Source organism: Ursus americanus, chromosome 2 (assembly GCF_024610735.1).
Source record: "Ursus americanus isolate L20-20 chromosome 2, mUrsAme1.1.p, whole genome shotgun sequence".
Taxonomy (NCBI): domain Eukaryota; kingdom Metazoa; phylum Chordata; class Mammalia; order Carnivora; family Ursidae; genus Ursus; species Ursus americanus.
In genome coordinates this window covers 31237099-31256933 of record NC_142128.1, presented here as the reverse complement: position 1 = coordinate 31256933, position 19835 = coordinate 31237099, and the positions used below count along the sequence as shown (strand labels likewise).

Genomic DNA, 19835 nt, shown 5'->3' with positions numbered 1-19835 from the left:
AAAACATAGAAACAAAACCACTACATGTAAAGTATTCCGCAGTAAAACCAGGCATGGTCAAGATGAGGAAGAACGGAAGCATTATTTTGTAAATGGTGCTCATTAGTCAGTAAGAAGGGCAGAGAAAACTACAGTGCTCTTTATGTGAAGCCAGAGGAAATCCAGGTAGCATGAAGTGCTAAACAATTTTTAAATTTAGAAAGAAGAAAATGAACTAATTAGTGATCAGATTTTTAGGAAAAAAAAGCAAAGAAATCAAGAAAAACAACCATAGGTTAAACTATATGAAAATGCAGAACTGCTATATAAAAAACAGTGACAGTAACACAGCTAGGAAAATAACGGACAGAAATATGACAAAGCAGCACCGCCCACACCACCTAACACACGGGCCTCTGTCAACTGACAGATCAGCACCAAGACTGTGATCAAGGGGTGAAGGACCCAGATAAGTGAGATGAAAGCAAACAGTTAAAACAACAAAAAAAGAAAGCAGTCAGTATTAAGTGTTCAGGCAGAAAGCCAATTTTCCCTAATTTCCTTTATGATAAAGTGTAAAAGTATCAAATGTTAACAGAAACGGTCTTAAGAGAGGTGCAAAAAGTAGCACCAAGCCAGATCTTACAACTGAACTCATGCATTCTTGAGGCAGGCATGTACCCTCTCTTAGCACACTCCCCACGCCTAGACATGAGGCTTCACATGCGGTACATTCTCCAAACACTTGTTCACTGATACCAGCTAGCTTCACAATGTCAGAGTGTGCCCTGGCTATTTCTAAGACAATTAAAAAAATAAAGGCAATGGAAAGATACGAGCATTTTGTAAACACTTGTGGTGTGTTGAACCAGGACATCTGCTTTCTAGCACAAGAGACTAAACACTTCTCTAGTTAAGCTCTCCATAACCAATTGTTAAGTGAGGCACACGTGTGTTAGGCCTCAATTTGTTGTACACAATCTGAACACAACCCTCTATAATTTACATTTCAAACTATAACATTAAAAAAAAAGTGTGCACACGTTTCTCTTACTGAACATCTACTATTAATAAGAAAAACACCATCCGACTTCTGGGTAGGAGAAAGAAAAGTGGGGAAGAAAACAGATGCTCAAATCAAGATTTTAGCACATATATTATGGAAAGTCATCATTCCAAACTTGTCTTTTTCTTCTAAAAATGGTTCATTAAATGAGGTGAAAAATGATGAATTAGAATGAATCTCAGATCTTGCAAAATTCATATGCAAAAGGATTTTACCAGATCCCACTAGAGTCACAAGCTAGGGAAGAAATGTAGTCAAAGTAATCAGAGACTAGGTTTATTCTGAGAAGAAATTGTCTGTGATCCTTTGTCAATATTAGGGATTTGACCAAAGAGGTTCACTTTGTTTCTTTTACCCATTTATCACCCTCCTTTGCTTAAAAAAAGAAAAGAAAAAATGGGGGGGGATTATTATCTTGTACTTGGAAAGGTTCTTCCAAAAAAGAAGTAATATTTTGGAAACCTCTGAATGAAAAAGTAATTTAAGATGAATCATTAGCACACAATATAAGCTAACCAGATAATAAAACATCCTTCCACCATCATGAAATATCCTCTTCAACTCAAGAACTTGAATGCTACCATCATGCAGGTGAGTGAGGGACTGCAGATCGGCCGTTCACGTACAGTTTTCATTTGAGATCTCTGAGGGGCTCTCATTTTCTAAGAACATTTTTGAGTATCGGCTCCTTAAGCTTTTTTATGTTGGCAGTATGCTGCTTTCAAAATTCAAACTTTCACTAAGTCTTCTTAATCACCTGAATCTGGGCAGCTCAGAGTCTTTCAAGTGGACAGATACATACTTATGTGACAGCCTGATTTCCTCTTGCAACGTCCCCAAAGTGAAAAACACAAATACAGTAGATTCTCTGTGCAAACAACCCTAAGACTGTGTAGATCTTGAAATGGCCAGTCATATGATTGTTTGAGCTATTACGAGTACACTACACTAATCCTCCTCCCCAAAAATATGGAAGCAATCTAATACCCAGTAATAGAAAGACAGTTACGTATTTTTGGTTGATCTACTGGGGGAAAGACGACACAGCCATCAATCTGATCGCTCACTTGGCAAATAGTGACTGAAGCCCTACTATGTGCCAAATGCTGGAGGAAGAGCACTTACTGAAGACACACGGCCACCCTCAGAAATCTCACAGTCTGAGGAAGAAGAAAGACATTAAACGAATCTCATAACTTCGTACATAAATACAAACTGTGTTAAGTACTATGAATGAGAACTGATAGGATACCCAACTGAGATCAGGGGAAACTGTAGAAGTGGTATTTGGACCCTGAAGGATCAATCAGGGTCTGACAGGTGGAGAGCTGGGCCCTAGAGGCTGGGGAGAACAGACCCTAATGGGAGGGAGAAGAGGCAACAGTGGATACTAGCTGAGGGTCCACTGGTCTAGTTGAGGGGCAGGGGAAGGGGCCTGGACCAGCACAGTAACAGAAGACACAGACAAGTGAGCAGATGAAAGTGTATCCAACAGAAAACTGACAGGAGGTCATGACTGCTACAGAGAAGAACATGGAGCAACAGGAAAAGATGAGCAGGACACAATGTTTCATTTAAAAAGTAGGGACCTCAAATAATATATGATTTAGCTAAGTGTAAATAAAGAAAATAAAACAAAATTTTATATATACACACGCACACACATATTTAGGTGCATATATATCTTCATATTTGTGTGTGTGTGTGTGTGTGTGTATATATATATACATATGCATGCTTATGCTGTAATGTGACATGACTTTTATACTTGTAAAAATATTTCCCAAAGGAAATGTATTCCTAAATTATGGTATATCCAACTGGTAATATAACCAATAAAACCTCAGACCAAAATTTTTAACTATACACTCAAAAAAGAGATTATGGTATAATAAATTTTCAAGTGCAAAATATATAACTACAGACACAGTATGATCAAGCCACAGTTTAAAAAGCTAAACATCTTAGAGACTGTATTTGAAAGAGCATAGTATTTTGTTTGCCAACAGAACACGATACAGTGTATTTTATACAAATACAGAGAAAAGGAATCAGGAAAATTGAAATATATAATCATAAGTGTAACATATGTAAAAGAAGATACCACTATGCACACATTTGTTGCAAGTACTAATGTCTGGATAGGAATCATGTTTACCTTTCTTTAGTGAGTGCAGCGCTGAAGTGAAGAAGGTCAGATAACCAGGAGGCTGGGGCGAGCCACTGAACTCAAAGTAGCCAAGGACTCCGGGCTGCAGGAACAAGAGCAGAACGAGGTGATGTGTCACAGGAATATTTTAAATTGGGACGTGCCATCATTATTTGGCAACTACGATTTGTTGTGTTTCATTTTTTAAGAAGCCTAACCACATGAACAAAGTTGCGGGGCAGGACTGAGCTTTTCCTCCATCTAGACAACCAACAGCGTTGTTGGCTAGTGAAGGGATGGAGATGCGGAGCATTTACAGAGGCATTCAGAGCTGAAAATTCTCCCCTCTCCGTTAAGTGGGTCTCTCCACCCTCTGCTGACAGTTCTCCTAGGTCCCTGGCTGGAAACCTTACCATCAAGTTCAAGTAGTCATGCCTTTTCTTTAGTGTCTCCAGGCAAACTATATCAATGATTTCCTTGTAATCTTTCTCAGATTTCTTCCTCAAATGCTTCCTCTCATTCACTCCAAACATGCCTTCACACTTACCAAAATCAGGTTTACTGAGATTGGCTCCGCTAGAGTTCGAGGTCATCCTTCCAGGGGCTCTTCCCCCCCTCCAACACCCAGATCCCCACCCTGTACAACGGCAACCCTCTTCTCTGGTCAGGTCAGTCTGCAGAGGGCCCATCTCTTACCCTCTTGCTCCTCCACTCCCACACGTTTATTTCCACCTGTTCAATCCATTTCTCTGAGCTCCAGCACAGAACACCCCTACATTCTGCCAAACCAATTAATTGTCCCCTACCAGACATATCCTGCCTTCCAAGTCAGGATAATTGCTTCCTTCTCTGAAGGCCCTGTGGCACAAATTCTGTCTGGTGACGTCCTGTGATAATCCTATCTGTCCTAAAAGCCAAACTGTGAGATCCCAGGGAAAAGAGTGCTGGGCCTGGAGTCTGACACTAAATGGTCTTGGGTGGACCCTTCAATGGAAAGCCTCAGCCTACTTCTCTGGCAAATGGGGACAATTCATCACAGGGTTCTTGAGAAGAATGAGCTTGATAAAGCATTAGGCAAATGTAATGACTCCTTTCTGGCCCTAAAGCAGGCTCTTAATAAGTAACTGGAGTTGATTTGATCACTGAGACAAAATCAGATCCCAAAGGTAAAGTAGAAATTTAATCTGTTGGTAAAATTTTACATCAGTACATTGTGAAAAATAGGAAATTTCTGATGTGTAGTGGAACATACACTCTTTCAAATCTAAAGCACTTGCTTAAGATTCAATTTTAAATAAATCAACTGGTTTTTAGAAACCGAGAAAGTCAGAATGTTTAATCTTAACATCTAAAAAAAAAAAAGGAAAGAAAAGAAAAGAAAGAAACCCAGCACATAAATTTACTTCACAAACAACTGAGGAAATCAGAAAACGTTACTGAAATCAGGATTTTCTTTTGCTAAACTCCTTCAAAATGTTTCTAACAAGGCAACCCAGAACTGACTTCAGGTAGGATTACAGTGCTTGGGTTCTTACGGTTTCAAACAAGGCTGTGATGTAAGCCTTTCTACCAAAAACAAAGACAAAATCTTTAGGAATTCCAGTCACTTAGTTAATACTGAGCACAAAACATAACAAAAATGGAAACTAACAGAAGGACAACAGACTTATTTTTCTTTAAATTCTGACCAATCTTCCAAACCAAAATCAAATGGAATAAATTCATCCTACATATTAATAAATGTTTCGTGGCTAAAAATTAAATGGGGTCAACTTCAGCCCTCTTCTCATTCATGTTAACAGGAGTGGACACGCGGCCCACGAGCATGCATCTGTCTACACGCATGGTGCAACCACACGGGTTCATGTATACAAATGCACACGTGTATGCACGGTAATGGAAGAAAGGAAAATGTGAATTCTGAGTCTTCAAGGAAAACCCAAACTCAACCTTTCAAAACGAGTAAGGGGTGGACCACTTGCAGGGGTCGTGGACACCTCTTCCAGGGTAACGGTTTGTTCTTGCTGACAGCTTCACAGCTGCAGTTTCCCAAGGGCCTTTGTAGTTTAGATGAAGGAGCCTCATCCTCAAAAGAACTGGCACTGAAATTTTCAAGCAGTTTGAACAAAGCAATCCCATTAACAATACAAAGCAAACAATCCATTTGCATATTACTTTCACTTCTCACTGCCAAACAAATGAAGACCTTAAGACTCAACAACTACAAGGGATAACACAAAGCGAGCCATTCAGAACACCAGGAACAGGCAAAATCTACTTCGAGTGTTACTTTTCAAACAATCACAATACCATTAGTGGTCTGTATTAAATTTTGAAAACTGGCATGTTTGAGAATAAAACTTAAATATTTCAAGCAAAAAAGTGCGTATTCACACACAAGGACCTTTCTAGGTCCAGGCCCATAGTTTGCTCAGCAGCAAATAAACCCAGGGACACTTATCTGAAACAACCTTGTCCAGTAGTTCCCTAGAGCTGCTGTAACAAATTGCCTCAAACTTGGTAGACTCAAACAACAAATTTTTACTCACAGTGCTGAGGCTAGCAGTCCAAAATCAGGAGGGCAGCGGGACCGTGCCCTCTCTGGAGGCTCTGAGAAAGAATCCCTCCTTGCCTCCTCCCCAGCTTTTGGTGGCTCCAGACATTCCCTGGCTTATGGCTGCACCCCTCCCGTCCCTGCCTGTGTCCTCCTGTGGCCTGCTCGCCTGTGTCTCTGTGTCCACTCCTCTTCTTATACAGACACCAGTTATCGGGTTTAGGGCCCACTCTAACTTCTGGATGCTTTCACCTCGAGATCCTTAACTAACAACACCTGGAAAGACCCTATTTCCAAATAAAGCCAATTTTGAGGTTCCGAGCAGACAGGAATTATGGGAGGACACTACTCAACTCCCTGCACCTTGTCTGTGTTCCTGTTTGTTGTTTATCTCCGAGTTTACCTCCATGAAACAGAGGGTCTCTCTTGTTCATCACTACATATCCACTTCAGACAGTACCTGGCACTGAGCAGGCACAAAATAAACATTTGTTAACGAGTGAAAGAATGGAGACAAAAAGATAAATGAGATGAAGCTCCTCCTACAATTTAGTAAGAATAAAACACAATGAGTACCAGATTACAACTTGACCCAGTTTGCGTGCTTTCAATTCCATTCCACGGGGGACAGTATTTTCAGCACCTGCTATAATGAGGAGGTTGGAGACAGCTATTTATAGGAGGCCAGCAAATCCTCGTCAGCATAGAACACTTCTTTGCTAAGTGCACACCACTAGCAGTGCGTCATAAATTTTAGCAGATGGCGTACACACCCTCTAGTGGCCATGAGAATAGTAGCCTCAGTGTGTTTCCACTCACCGGCAATGCAGTATTGCTGTACTAATGTTAACTCACACCTAGAAAATTTTAAACCGTTCAATTCACAGTGCTATAAAACTACAAGTTGACAGAGGCAGTATCTATTTGCTCAACTGCAGAGTAGAATTTTCCTAACAAACAACAGGATAACAGCAGGTGCTAAGCATTCTAGGTTTTTCTCCAAAAGGCTCAGGTTTTCTATCGCCTGGCAATTTTCCTAACACCCTGCTTTCCTCTCTAAATGATTCCCAAGATTTTCCCCATCCCGCTTAAATTTAAAACAATGTGGTTTGCCAAAACTGCTAAGAATAAATTAATGGATGTATGCTAAATCACTGATCTTAAGTGGGTAAATTATAGAAAATTCATGAAAAGAATTAGAAACTATTTTAGCTGCAAATACAAGGTAAGTGTTCTAAATAATAACACTGTTAGCATTTTGTGGGTAGGTTACAAGGCACAAATCAGATGACTCTGTCAAGTGCTTTAAAAAATAAAAAAGAAAGCATTATCGATGTAGAAGCTACTGATACCTAAGTCAAATGATACCTAAAAAATACTAAAATTAGAAAAGCCATAGAACTCGTGACTTTGCTAGTCACACTACCATTACTGAATCCTATTCCCTGCCCACTCAACTCGACATTCACCAAAATAAAAATGACCCTGGCATATGTTTGTCTATGTTGTCCACAAGTAATAAACAACACTTTCCTTTCTGTATCTTAAATAGGCAGGAATAACCCTCAAGGAAGAGGGATTCTACAGCCAGAGTCAATGAAGAAAGGAGAATTTCTTAACATGGTTTGCAATGAGAGAACTTCAAGCTCTTCTTCTCCCTCTGCAGTATCCACTGGCAAGTTTACTTCAGTTTTTAGCTGCATTATTTATAAGGCAGGTATGATTTTACTTACTTACTTACTTATTTATTTTTAAAGCATCTCTACACCCAACATGGGGATCAAACTTACAACCCCCGAAATCAAGAGCTGCATGCTCTACCAACTGAGCCAACCAGGTGCCCCAAGGCAGGTATGATTTTAGTGCATATCTGAGAAGAAAAATCTAGACCTTACCCTGCCTCAATATTGTGATTATCATACAGAGAACACCCAATCAGTAACCGGAAGTGGTGAAACCCTGCTGCTTTAACAACAGGTCAACAGCCATGGCCCCATCCTTATTCACTACTCACTCTTAAAAACCACTCCTAAAAATGAAGGGGAAGAAGTTACAGTCAAATTAAGAAGTCAATACCTTCAAAAATATTCTATCCTGAAAGAGAAAGGCGGAAAAATGACATAAAGTAGTTAAATACCAAAAGTTTTTACTTCTAGATCCACAGTGAAGTTTCAACTCTGAAACCTTAAACATTTCTTTGGACACAAGTGAGAATTTGGGGAGCCAGAAGCCCTGGGTTACAGGCCAGTCTCCACTGAGGGTTAAATTACACCCCTTGTGTCCCCCACCTTCTGAATCTGTTCAGAAGGACCTATCATTTCTATCTCACACGGCTATTAGGAAGATCAGAAGCAAAAGCACGTGAAAACCGGAGGGCACTTTACCAATGCACAGTTTACACACTCTTTGTTGGCTAATAACGAGTCAAGTATTTTGGAATTTATAGAAACAAATATTTATAATATTCACCCTGCAATGTCTTTCTGCAATATTCAATAAATCAAAGGCAAAATTATTTTCCTAAAATATGCATCCGGGCTCAGTGTTATATTCTACATACAGAAAACTAGAGTTAATGATGAGCAAACAGATTTGGGCAGGTTTGAGATATCAAGTCAAATACAATGTTTTCCACTAGTAAAAACTTTAACTGTTTTAGGTAATTCAGTATCAAATCATCTGAAAGAGGCTTTTGGAAGGATTTATCTGTAGGACTTACAAAAATTCAAACCAAGATAAAACTAGAGCATTTCTCTTTGCAACAGCAATGTAAGCATATACATATATCATTAGGATACACATAAGAAAATAAAAGTTTAAGTTAAAAGTTATTACTTTCAGAATATCATCATTTCCCAAGTAATAAACACTAATGGCACAGTTTTATGATGGTCCAAACTGCTCACAAAAATCTGCATTAGAGACAAATGAATTTACAATTAATCAGTATGGTTGTTTTTTAAGGAGGGGACAATTGTCAAATGCACTCCTTCAAGATGTCACAAACACGCCTAGAGACATAAGCAAAAAGCACTGCCATTCTAACAAACCTTAGAAGTGCCACAAAAACATTAAATAATTATTTTAGTCCAATTCTGGTATACTTAGATTTAAATACACTTGATATTGAAATCCCTATTGACAAAACATATAAGTTATGAGATAAGGCTCTTGATCAAAAGATGCACCTTTCATAGTAAGATTTCTTTAAATCAGCAAGATCCTTAACACATTTAGGAAGCATGTTTTGCGGGGAGGGGCAGTAACAATTTGAGGATTAGGCTGAACATCACAGACAGCTCTACTGATGACAGCACAACTCATTCCTCTCTCTAATCCCCCAGAGATAACGCTCCAGGATTTTCATATTCTCTCTGCCCCTGTGATGAGCAGATAAGCTTGCAACTATTAAGACTATGGCATTCTGTGTGCTACCTGAAAAAAAGATGTGTTTGTACTAATACCTGTGAAGCATCATCCTAAGGCCTTATTTGGGAAAACAGTAATTTACAACAGAGGTTCTCAACCGAGGCGATTTTGCTCCTCTAGGGGACATCTGGCAATGCCTGGCTATTTTTGGTTGTCAGAGCTAAGGGGGGAAGGAAGTGCTACTGGTATCCAGTAGGTGGAGGCCAAGAATACTGCTGAACATTTGCAAAGCGTGGGATTGCCCTACCCCCACAGAACTACCTGACTCCCAATGTCAATAATGCCAAGGTTGGGAAAGCTGAATTCAGGGGAACGTCAGAAGCATACTGTGCTCTAGAGTGGGGCCTGCAAAAATTCCTTCACCTTTCCCCTTTATTTGACTCTCAAAGCCCTGGCAGTGGTTTCATTTCTGGATCTTTGCCGTTATGTTATCTTACAGGGAGTGTGCTTGAAACCGAGATCACGTCTAGGCAGTGTTGGTATGTTTCACAAGATAAACAGTTTCACAAGTGCCATGCTGGGCTTGCCTCCTGAGTTCTTTCACCATTAATCAAATATCGTCTCTTGCTAACCAGACAATTTCATCTCAGTGAGAAGAAGCCCAGGGAAAGACAATACTAAGATGCTAAAAGCTATCTACCACTTCAGGAGGAAGCATTCTAAAGACTGATAGGCCACACAAGGACCCATCTTGGCAGCACCCTCCTGGTCCTGTTTTAAAGGCAGTCTAATCATGGCTGTACATCATTCTAACTCAGTGGGCCGCCAAAATGAGTAATGTCACCAGCACATCAGTGCGTCTGATGTGAACTCAGCGTCAAACTTGGCACATCATTGCTGAAAGCCCTGCTGACAAGCAGACTCAGAGAACGCAGAGGCTAAAGGTAAGGAACCAGCTTTGCTGCCCGGTCATAATGGGAACTCACCTCTCTCCTGCAGCCCAACCACAGAGACACTACAGAGGCCAGAAACAAAACAAGATTAGAAACAGCTCTGATATGGATGTTCAAAGGCACTGACTCAAAAAAACTTCCCCAACCAATAACTGATGAACCTTCCAGCCTGCCTCTTTCCAGCCTCTAAACATCACCAGAGCCAAAAGAGTCAGGAGGAATTCTGTGAGCCAATTCCCTACCTTCAGAGATGAGAAAATTGTGTAAAACTCAGACATCAGAGACATGCTAACATCAGGGCTAAAACCCAGGCCTCTAGAGTCTTAGCTGAGTCCTACTTCTTATCACAAGTCCCCTGCTAAGAACTGGCTCAGGGGGCGCCTGGGTGGCGCAGTCGTTAAGCGTCTGCCTTCGGCTCAGGGCGTGATCCCAGCGTTTTGGGATCAAGCCCCACATCACGCTCCTCCTCTGGGAGCCTGCTTCTTCCTCTCCCACTCCCCCTGCCTGTGTTCCCTCTCTCGCTGTCGAATAAATAAATAAAATCTTAAAAAAAAAAAAAAAAAAAAGAACTGCCTCAGAGCTCTCTGGATACAAATCTCCAACAGTGCTGAAAATAATAATGAAGTTGCCTCTCAGTGTTCTTGTCGTGAGGCTAAATGATCTCAATTTTTTCCACACTTTTCTTTGAAAGGGTAAACACATAATGTATGCTATTTATTCATGTGCCATTGCTCCTCTGCCATTTCTCTCTTCATTATTTAGGAGAAACTGAGTGAAAACATAAAGAAAAAAACAGAGGGTTTCAGACAAAACTAGGCACAGTGCTCCACAGAAGTCCCTACAGAGCATACCTGAAGGAGAATCTCTTCACCCCTGCAGGTCATTTATTATCTTAATTACAAAACAAACAAAAGACTTCTTATATAAGTAGGGAGTTCCAGCAAGCATTATGCACATGTCGAGTTCTCTCAAAGGTGCTAAATATTGAGGATTTTCTCCATGATGCCATTTCTATAAGTTTTTATTTATTGGGACTACATCCTGTATGCATTTTCATGTCTTATTTAATCCCTGTTTATAGATGAAGGCATGGAGGTTTAAAGAGGTTAAGTAGCCCATAGGCCACACAGTTAACAAGTGACAGAGCTCAGTGTCTAAATCCTGATTCTTCACCATTCTGCCGTACCACCTCCTTGACTCTGTCATCTACTGCAAACCTATGTGAAAACCCACTTATCACACAACTATTGCAGCTAAGAGTTAAACACCCTTTTCCAGTCCCCTGATGCCTGGGAGGCAAGTGACCTGCCCCACGTCACAGAACAAGTTAGCACTGCCAGAGGGACCAGGCCCAGGCACCCAGGGTGGTTCCCACCTGCCAGCCTGTCCCAGCACAAGAGACAAGCCTGTGAAGGGCATGGAAATCCAACCTGTGTCCACATAAGAGTAAGGACATGTTCACTCTAATGCACACCAGAGAACTTACAAGCAGAGTAACTAGATATTAACACTGCTGCTTAGAGAATCTATTCATCATTAACACATAAACGGTGTTGCTAACATGACCGAAAAGCTGTAAATGATGTCCCAAAGAAATTCATGTCCAATCTATATAAAACCTCCCCAGTGCAAAAGGTAAAATCCAACCCAGTCACAAGTACTAAATCCTCAGTGAGGTCTGGATTCATACGGTTTCTCTCTCAGGTACTACAGTCCTGTATCTAAGTATCGTTTTTACTTGCTGTACCCAAGTATGATTTACACTTGCTCCAATGAATTTTTCTGTGGAACTATTAATTTATTTAGATTATTTTAAGCTTTAAACTGGCCTCTTAATGATAAGTGGTCCGGAACACACACTGAAGATCCTATAAAAATAATTTATCAGGGGATGAAGCTGGTGATGGGAAAGCAGCAGAGAAGCCATGTTAGGAAACTTCCTGTTAGTAAGACCTTGAAAGAGTTATTCACTTTATAAAATAGAAGGGCACATGTTCCCAGTTTTTTTTAAAGCTAAACTACAGCTGACAAGTAAAACCAGGTATTCTGTAGTAACATGCCATTAAGCATCAAATAAAATTTTTTTAAAAAATTTGCAGATGCATATAAACTATAAGTTAATTCTTATATGCTCTAAGCTCATCATCACACAAACTGAAAGTCTGTTGGAAATTCCCAAACAAAAAATTCACAAGGTTTTACAAGTGTTCTATTCTCTTAAAACTCACTTGGCCAAGCCATACCTACAATCCAGTATCTCAAAAAGCATTTAATTGGGGCTTATCTATAATGTGATCTTTTCATTGCTGCAAATCAGGAGGTATAAAAACACTTCTAATACAAACAATCCAACACAACCCGGTGAAACCTTGGGGATGGGAGGAGATATGAAAGACAGGTACCTCGTAGTTTGAGAGAAAATCTAGTAATTCTGATTGAGATGGGATGTAGAGAAGTGGTTTCATCACCCGGCGGACAAACTTCTCAATGTAAACAGCACTCATGGGGCCTTTGTATTCGATTGGTCCAAAACTAGTACCAAAAAAATAAAAATAAAAAAATAAAAATAATAATACACCATGCATTAAACCTGTAACGTATAACTGAAATCATCAACACCACAAAACGATCCTGACTGCTTCATTGGTAAGTACCCTTCTGTGTCCCGGGAGGCAAAGAGGCCTTTCATGTGCCACATGGCACAAGCAGCCACTACTCTTCTATGAGCTTAATTCAACTGCAAACTCAATTTCAAACAAAGAACATTCATTCTAGCCTCTGGGGCAAAAAGAAAAATTCCCATTTCTTTAAAAAACAAAACCAAACAGAAAGGCAATCCTGGAAACTGACCAAATGCTAAAGGATTCCTGGATCTTAACTACATAATTCAACGTTGGGGGGGGCAGACTTTCTTTTATGCATCACTCTGAAATAAAAAACCAGCTGAGCAATTGACCCTTGGCCTACTAAAATGTACTTATTAAATATTCCCATAGGCACTTAAACAAAGGATCACTAAATAACCTAAAACCTATCCAAAGCTTTCCTGTAACAAAAAAAGATAATGGGAAGGGACCAAGCTAGGGACCTGCAAAAATGATCTTATTTTCCCTTCCGGGTGTGCTTAGGGACGCACAGGAATTTGACTTAGCATTGCTAAGAAATAATACAACTTTCAGTTACCCTCCTAAGCTAATCAGAATCCTCACATGGCTTTCTTCAATGTTGCACAATGCAGACGCTGCTCAAATATAACTGAATGATATGTGGCAGGGTGGGGGAGTAAGGTGAAATTCAGTAACTCCATAACCATTCTTCTGTCTAAATAGAAACTGACATTAAGCTTGCTGTTAATAGCAACAATAAACAGAGCACTAAAGAATTAGATAAATGCTGTGATCCCAATACTATATGCTTACATAAATGAACACACACACGTATAATGGGATGAGATAAACACAATTCTTCAGGGTGCACTGAAAATATGATGCCAAACAGAAGAATGTTAGCATGAAAAAAGTAAAAACAGCGTTCTACATGCACAGCTGGGAGACAGAGTTAACAATTCTATCAATTCAAGACTTACATAAATTACCACCACCAACAACCCCATCAGCCACTAATAATTTTTAACTTAAATAAAAAAATCATCCATTAACATATTTTGTTCACCAAAAAGGAGCCAACAAATCTGGAAACGTCATCTCCTCAGGCAAAGAGGCTCCTGGAGTGTCGTTAGAAGGATCCCAGTGACTTGTAAAAGCTGAGAAGACCTCAAAATGCAGGATGTAGAACACATTTTACCAACATGCCACAGTCACAACCACAGGACGAGCTGACGCAGGGCTGCTGAGCCTTGTACAGAGTGTTAGAAGAAACTACTCCCGGCTTCAGAACCTTTTAAAAACTGTCTTAGTGAGCAGTATCAATACAATCAAAAAAAATGGAATCTACTTAGAAGCAAAACAGAAAGTCTATTAATTTTTCTAAGCAGCCACTAGTAGATAAGCCGTTACGAACACAGCAACAACAACACACACGCGAACAGCAATGTTCTGCTGCCCAGTGATGGGCTGAGGGGCCACATTTGCAAGCATGATAAACCAAGAGAACCTCAACACCACTGAATGGTCACAAGAGAGTTTAGTTGAAGAAACACATTCACTCATGTGTTACGTATAAAACACAGAACTTGAAGATTCCTAAATAGGATATGAAAAGGCTACCTTTCACATATCTCTGTGTCTTAGCACTTGCTTGTTTTTAGTACACAGGGAATGGGAGATATTGAAATGAGCATTAAGAGGTCTGAACGAACTGAAACAAGTAAAACCTAACAGGCAAAGATGAGGGGCAAGCACTTCAAGGAGAGTACCAACCTCAAATTCCTCATCTGTAAAATGAGAAGGTTGGACTAGATGTTTCTAAAGTTCCTTGCATGTCCTTTCAATCTTTCCATAAATCTAAGAAAACAAACGGTATAAGACAATATACTGCACAGCCATATAACCCAAAAAGATATTTTGTACTTGACTCAAGAGAACTCTTCTGATTTTAATATCGCAGCAAATTAGGCCCACCTCTGGGCAGTTGGCTCGGTTACCTATAGTGGCAAGGCTTATATTCCTCACTAGGCACCTGTGCCCTATTTCCTATCTTCAAATATTGTCTATTTCCAAAAAGAGAACTGCAGGGACCTTCGCAGGGCAAGCTTATTTACCCTATTATAGAGCACACAACTTTAGCATCTTCAAATGCAAGTTACACTCTGAGAAGTTCTCCTGGATGTAGAAGAGACTTTGAAGGTGGAGATAGGGTAAGAAAGGGCATTTTTGCTCAAATATTATTTAACAGCTCCTAATAAACAATACTACATGCCACACAACATTTTATGTTAGAAACATGAGGTGTGATGGAATGTGACAGATAATCCACAAATGATAGTTTGATGTTTCTTATAAATCCTCATTGATTAAAGCCTAGGAAGTTCAGAGGGAGGGAAAAAATAAAGCATAAAAAGTAAAGCTCTTACTAATGAAACATTCTTTACCCATTTTACCCTCATTAACAAACTTCAAGCCAATTACACTGAACAAAGTCCAAAGTCTCATCTGTCTTCAAAATTCTTCAAGTCCGATTTCAGACATTACTTAACACTCACAGCGAGGTCTGGGCAGTATTTCAAAATCAAACACAAGTATTTCTGCATCATAATACATAAACTGGCTCCTTAAGTGGGATAAAGACTAAAGGCAGCCTCTTGATACTTCAGGCTAGAGGTACGCATGTGGGAACAAAATTTATGAAAACTTTCAGGTTTTCAAAACTCTTTGGATTTCAGGATTATGGGCACAGGACAGTGGACATGTAATAATCTTCTTCCCAGCAGAAAAGGTGCTAAGATTCCCTCCTGACTATGTATGTTGCCAGGTAACAGGATAAGGACCTTTGTGTATTTTCATGCAATAAAATACTAAAAAGTACAGCTGCATAATGGGGCAGCTGGCACTATCAAAAACAATGCCATACACTACGTAATGGCATGAAAAGATATTCACACAAGCAAGAAAAAGCAGTTTAGAAAATTCTACACAATCCCATTTTTTTAAATTAAAAAAAAATAAGAGAGTGGACATGTATAGTCAGAGGAGGATATAAATCAAAACACATGATTATGCACAGCTGATAAAATATCTAGATCCTTTTATTTACTTTTGCTTATCTGTATTTTTGCTTATCTGTATTTCCTCAATTGCCTACAGTGAATATCTAATACTTTAAAACAGAAAAAAAAATTCACTTTGGAACTTAACTGGAATTAGAAAACTAGTTCAACGTTCTTACCTCCGATGATACAGATATATCACAGGGAAATAAAAGAAGTGCTTCTGTTTTCTGCATTTCCCCTGGTTCCACCAACAGTTAATTGCCACAAACAACACCTGCAGAGCCAAAAAAGGTTTCAAATGACTATGAATAACAACTGAAAAATTACCAAGATTTTAAAGATAAAATCATAGAAATGGAACTATTCCTCTCCGAAACAGAAAGTGAGAAAAAAAATTATCTCCAGTATTCAAAGAAGGTCATCATCTACCACCACAATAAAAAAGATAGACTTTCATCTACGGTGTCTAGCTAGGACTCTAGCATTTTACTAGTATTTTACAGTCTAGTCCAAGAAGGAAATGATTTGCTTTGAATTCTAAAGTGAATGAGCACCAGTGAGCTTTTCCTAAGCATGATTATACTAAAACACAATGGAAAGATATCTTTTGATGGTTAAACTGAGCGTGGGAGAAGGAAAAAAATGTTAGCTGCAAATAAAACGTCACAAATATCAAAGGACCATTTTTAACAACTATATTAAAAACCAGTAAGAATAAGATAACTAAAGCTATGCTCTAAAATGTAGTACTAAGCAGCAAAAATACAAATTAAATACATATTCATAGGCAGATGCTGAAATATTAAAGGAGAAATGTCTCCAATCTACTTTGAAATATCCCCAAAACAAGATGGGCTAATAGATTAAAGCAGGGTTTCTCAACTTTGGCACTACTGCTATTTTGGCCTTCCACTGTTATGAGGCTTTCCATAGGTTTGTTTTTGTTGTGAGGGGCAGTCCTACGCACTGGATGTAGGGGTTAGCAGTATTCCTGGCCTATGCCCACTACATGCCAGCAGCTCCCCCCTCGCAAGCAGCGATCCCCAAAAACAGCTCCAAACACTGCCGAAGGTCCCCTGGGGCAGTGGGGGGGAACTTCCTCTAGCTGAGAACCACTGACTAGAGGAATAGTAAGAGGAATAAATACATGATAAAATAAGCAAAATAAAATGTCAATAACAATATTTAACTGGCAGGCATATATAAAATTCCTTTACCTTTGCTATGTGAAGCAATTTTCATAATAATATTGAAAAAATATGAAGACTACAAATGAAAAGTCACTTTCAGAGGCCTTCCTTACACATCGTAAACAGCAATATTGCTCAAAACTTAGTGGAAACTCTTTAGAGCTCCTTTTAGAGTCCATTTATGAGAAAGAAAAATAACAGTATCTTTAAAGTGACATCTCATTTTTTCACTCAAAAATAGGGCACAATCTACCATGTTTGCTAATTTTACTAAAGCAGTGTGGCTCAAAAGACTTTTGCCAGTTTCCAAAAATAAACCCCCTCTTTTTCCCTAGTGAGAACACAGAATAATAGCTCTCAATTTGAAAGGAGCTGGAAAAAAAATTGAAAAAAGCAGTGCCTGTTAGCTGTGGATGGCACTATAACCTTCACTACTTGTCATGTGATCCTTAGTCAACAGCTCCACCATCCAAGTCTGGGGTCCTGCTTCCAAGAACAGGGGTGCCAGCACCCGCGTGCAGAGCTGTCATGAGAAACAGCACAGGGCCCGGCACACCACAATGTCGTTCCTATAATCACTCCGAAACGCAGCTGCTTCAGCTGACAATGAGGTAACAAGTAACTGACACCTGCCCTAAACACAGTAGATTCCCCCTTGTTCCCCTACATGTTCTCCTAATTCAGAAAACTTGGGGAATGCCTGGGGAATGAAGTGGTGACTTCTTTTAGGCTAACCTATCACTTGCCTCCCAATGCTACATTAGAGTTCCCGCTTCCTCCCTGGAAGTGTCTGCCAGTTTGGTTATTATTAGCACGCATTCATTCATTCATTCAAAGTGAGCTCTACTGCCCAATGTGAGGCTTGAACTCACGACCCTAAGGCCAAGAGTCTTATGCTTTACCAACTGAGCCAGCCTGGCACCCCTATTACTAGCCATTTTTAAAGGGGGAGGAGAGTAAAGGGAGCACAGGGAATTGATCAATCCCATGGGCCCAAAGTCGGAACACAAAATCCCAATCCCCTCAGAACCAATGTCCTAGGCAATGAAGAGTTCTAATGAAGAGCTAGATTTAAACAGTACTTTGCACCACATTCAGGAATCTATAATGGTTCAAAAGGCTTTTGCTAGGTCGGGCAGAAAGCCTCACCAGCATTTATAACATTGTTCCTAGGAAAAACCAACCCAGAGTTCCAAAGAAACTTCTGGAACTCAGCTGCCTGCATAAGTTACCTCAGATCAGTGGTTCTCAGCAGCAGCCTTTTAGAAATCTGTGGGATGCTCTTCTGCTTGCTGCAGTGACTGGGAAGCTACAGGGCATGGGGTGGGCAGGTGCTGTGGGAGACAGCCCACGATGCTCGAAACTGCTTTGCACAGGGAAGAGTTATCTGCAGCACCCCAGAGCAGTCTGAAATGTCCTGCCCAACAATGAGGCTGGGGAAAACCTGTCTGTTATTATTCAAGCCCAGGACCTAATTCCATTTTATATGTGAATCCAAAGCATGGTTTTTGTAATCATGGAATTTCTTGGGAAGGCACCTCCTATGTAAACCTAAGGCAGAAAATACTTTGTTTGGTTCCAGACTTTACCAAGAGCTGTTCACCATTCAGGAAACTCGAATCAGTGAGAGCAGTGGCCCCGCAGTACCTGAGTCTCTAACACACCTTTACCAGTCTGCATTTCTAACTGTCCACCCCAGTAGCACTCCATAAAGGGACCAGGACCTATTCTGCCCGAGCGTTTATATCCTGAAACATACATGACCTGATTATACGTTACTTCTGTTGCCCCCACCTCTATGTTATAATTAGTGTATTGGGTTGACTCTTTGGCAATTATACATGTAGGGAAGTTTTATCATCTATGAAATCCTTTTCAGGACAGCAAAAGGTACCTCATAAAATATTTGTCTTATAAAAGGCAACTGAGCTCCACTGGGTTGAAAACCACTACCATACAGATGACTCATTTGCCCATCCCTCTGGCCTAGCACAAAGGTAGCCTTCATTAAGTGTTGCATATAGTTCTGGTCCAAGTATTTTTAAAAGGGCAGCATGTTACATTGTAGTCATGACACATAAATCTGTCTTACAGAAAATAACTCATCAGCGGGGCACCTGGTTGGCTTAGTCTGACTCTTGGTTTTGGCTCATGCCATGATCTCAGGGTGGTGAGATCCAGCCCTGCATCAGGCTCCACGCTGAGCATGGAACCTGCTTAAGATTCTCTCTCTGCCCCTCCCTACCCACCCCAACCCCACACTCATCCACACACATGTTCTCTCTCAAGTAAATAAATAAATAATAGGGCTATTAGAAAAGAAAAGAACTCATCGAGCAATAGCAAATGGATATTCAACTAGGCTTTTCAGCACTAAAACCAAACAGCATGGGACCCTGAGAGGAACACTGACCTGCATCACAAGGAAACACAGAATCTGCTCCCTCTCCTGCCTCTAACCAACTATGACCCTTACCATCAGAAACCCTTTTTCTTTACAGAAAGCTTCACAACTTATAAAGTAAGGCTCAGTCAGCCAGCTGGGTAAGGGGTCTCTCTGGAAACAACCAGCCCTGCACAGAGCTGACAGTCATCCATTTGCAGGCCGAATGTCAGCATTACCTGGTCCGAAAGCTGACTCGCTGCTTGCTCAATCTCTGACCTGGCGGCGATGGACTGGCCACACCATGGAGCATAGAAGAACAGCAGCACCACCTCTGAGTCCCGGCGAACATGCTCTGCGTAGTCCAGCTGCCCCTGGAAGAGGTCAAGAACCGGAGACCTCGAGGAGAAAAAGCTGACAGGTGGCTTTGCTGGTATTATCACATCTTTTGCTCGACTAAAAAAGAGCAAACACAAACAAGATTTCTAAGTTTATCTTCTTCTAACGACAGCTTTATGTGGAAG

General features: G+C 40.3%; 1 protein-coding gene across 3 annotated transcripts in view; it reads right to left on the bottom strand.

The window, feature by feature from the left end:
- TXNDC11 (thioredoxin domain containing 11) overlaps nt 1-19835 on the bottom strand; it is a 64733-nt gene that overhangs the window by 38893 nt on the left and 6005 nt on the right. For 2 of the 3 annotated variants that reach the window (XM_045784351.2, XM_045784352.2), the window contains exons 2-5: nt 19551-19767; nt 15915-16012; nt 12473-12602; nt 3204-3297 (exon numbers count right to left, since the gene is read on the bottom strand). In XM_045784351.2, the coding sequence (XP_045640307.1) occupies nt 3204-3297; nt 12473-12602; nt 15915-16012; nt 19551-19767 (539 nt within the window). Of the gene's footprint in view, nt 1-3203; nt 3298-12472; nt 12603-15914; nt 16013-19550; nt 19768-19835 lie in introns of those variants that run through there. The other variant, XM_045784353.2, reaches the window with a different exon arrangement.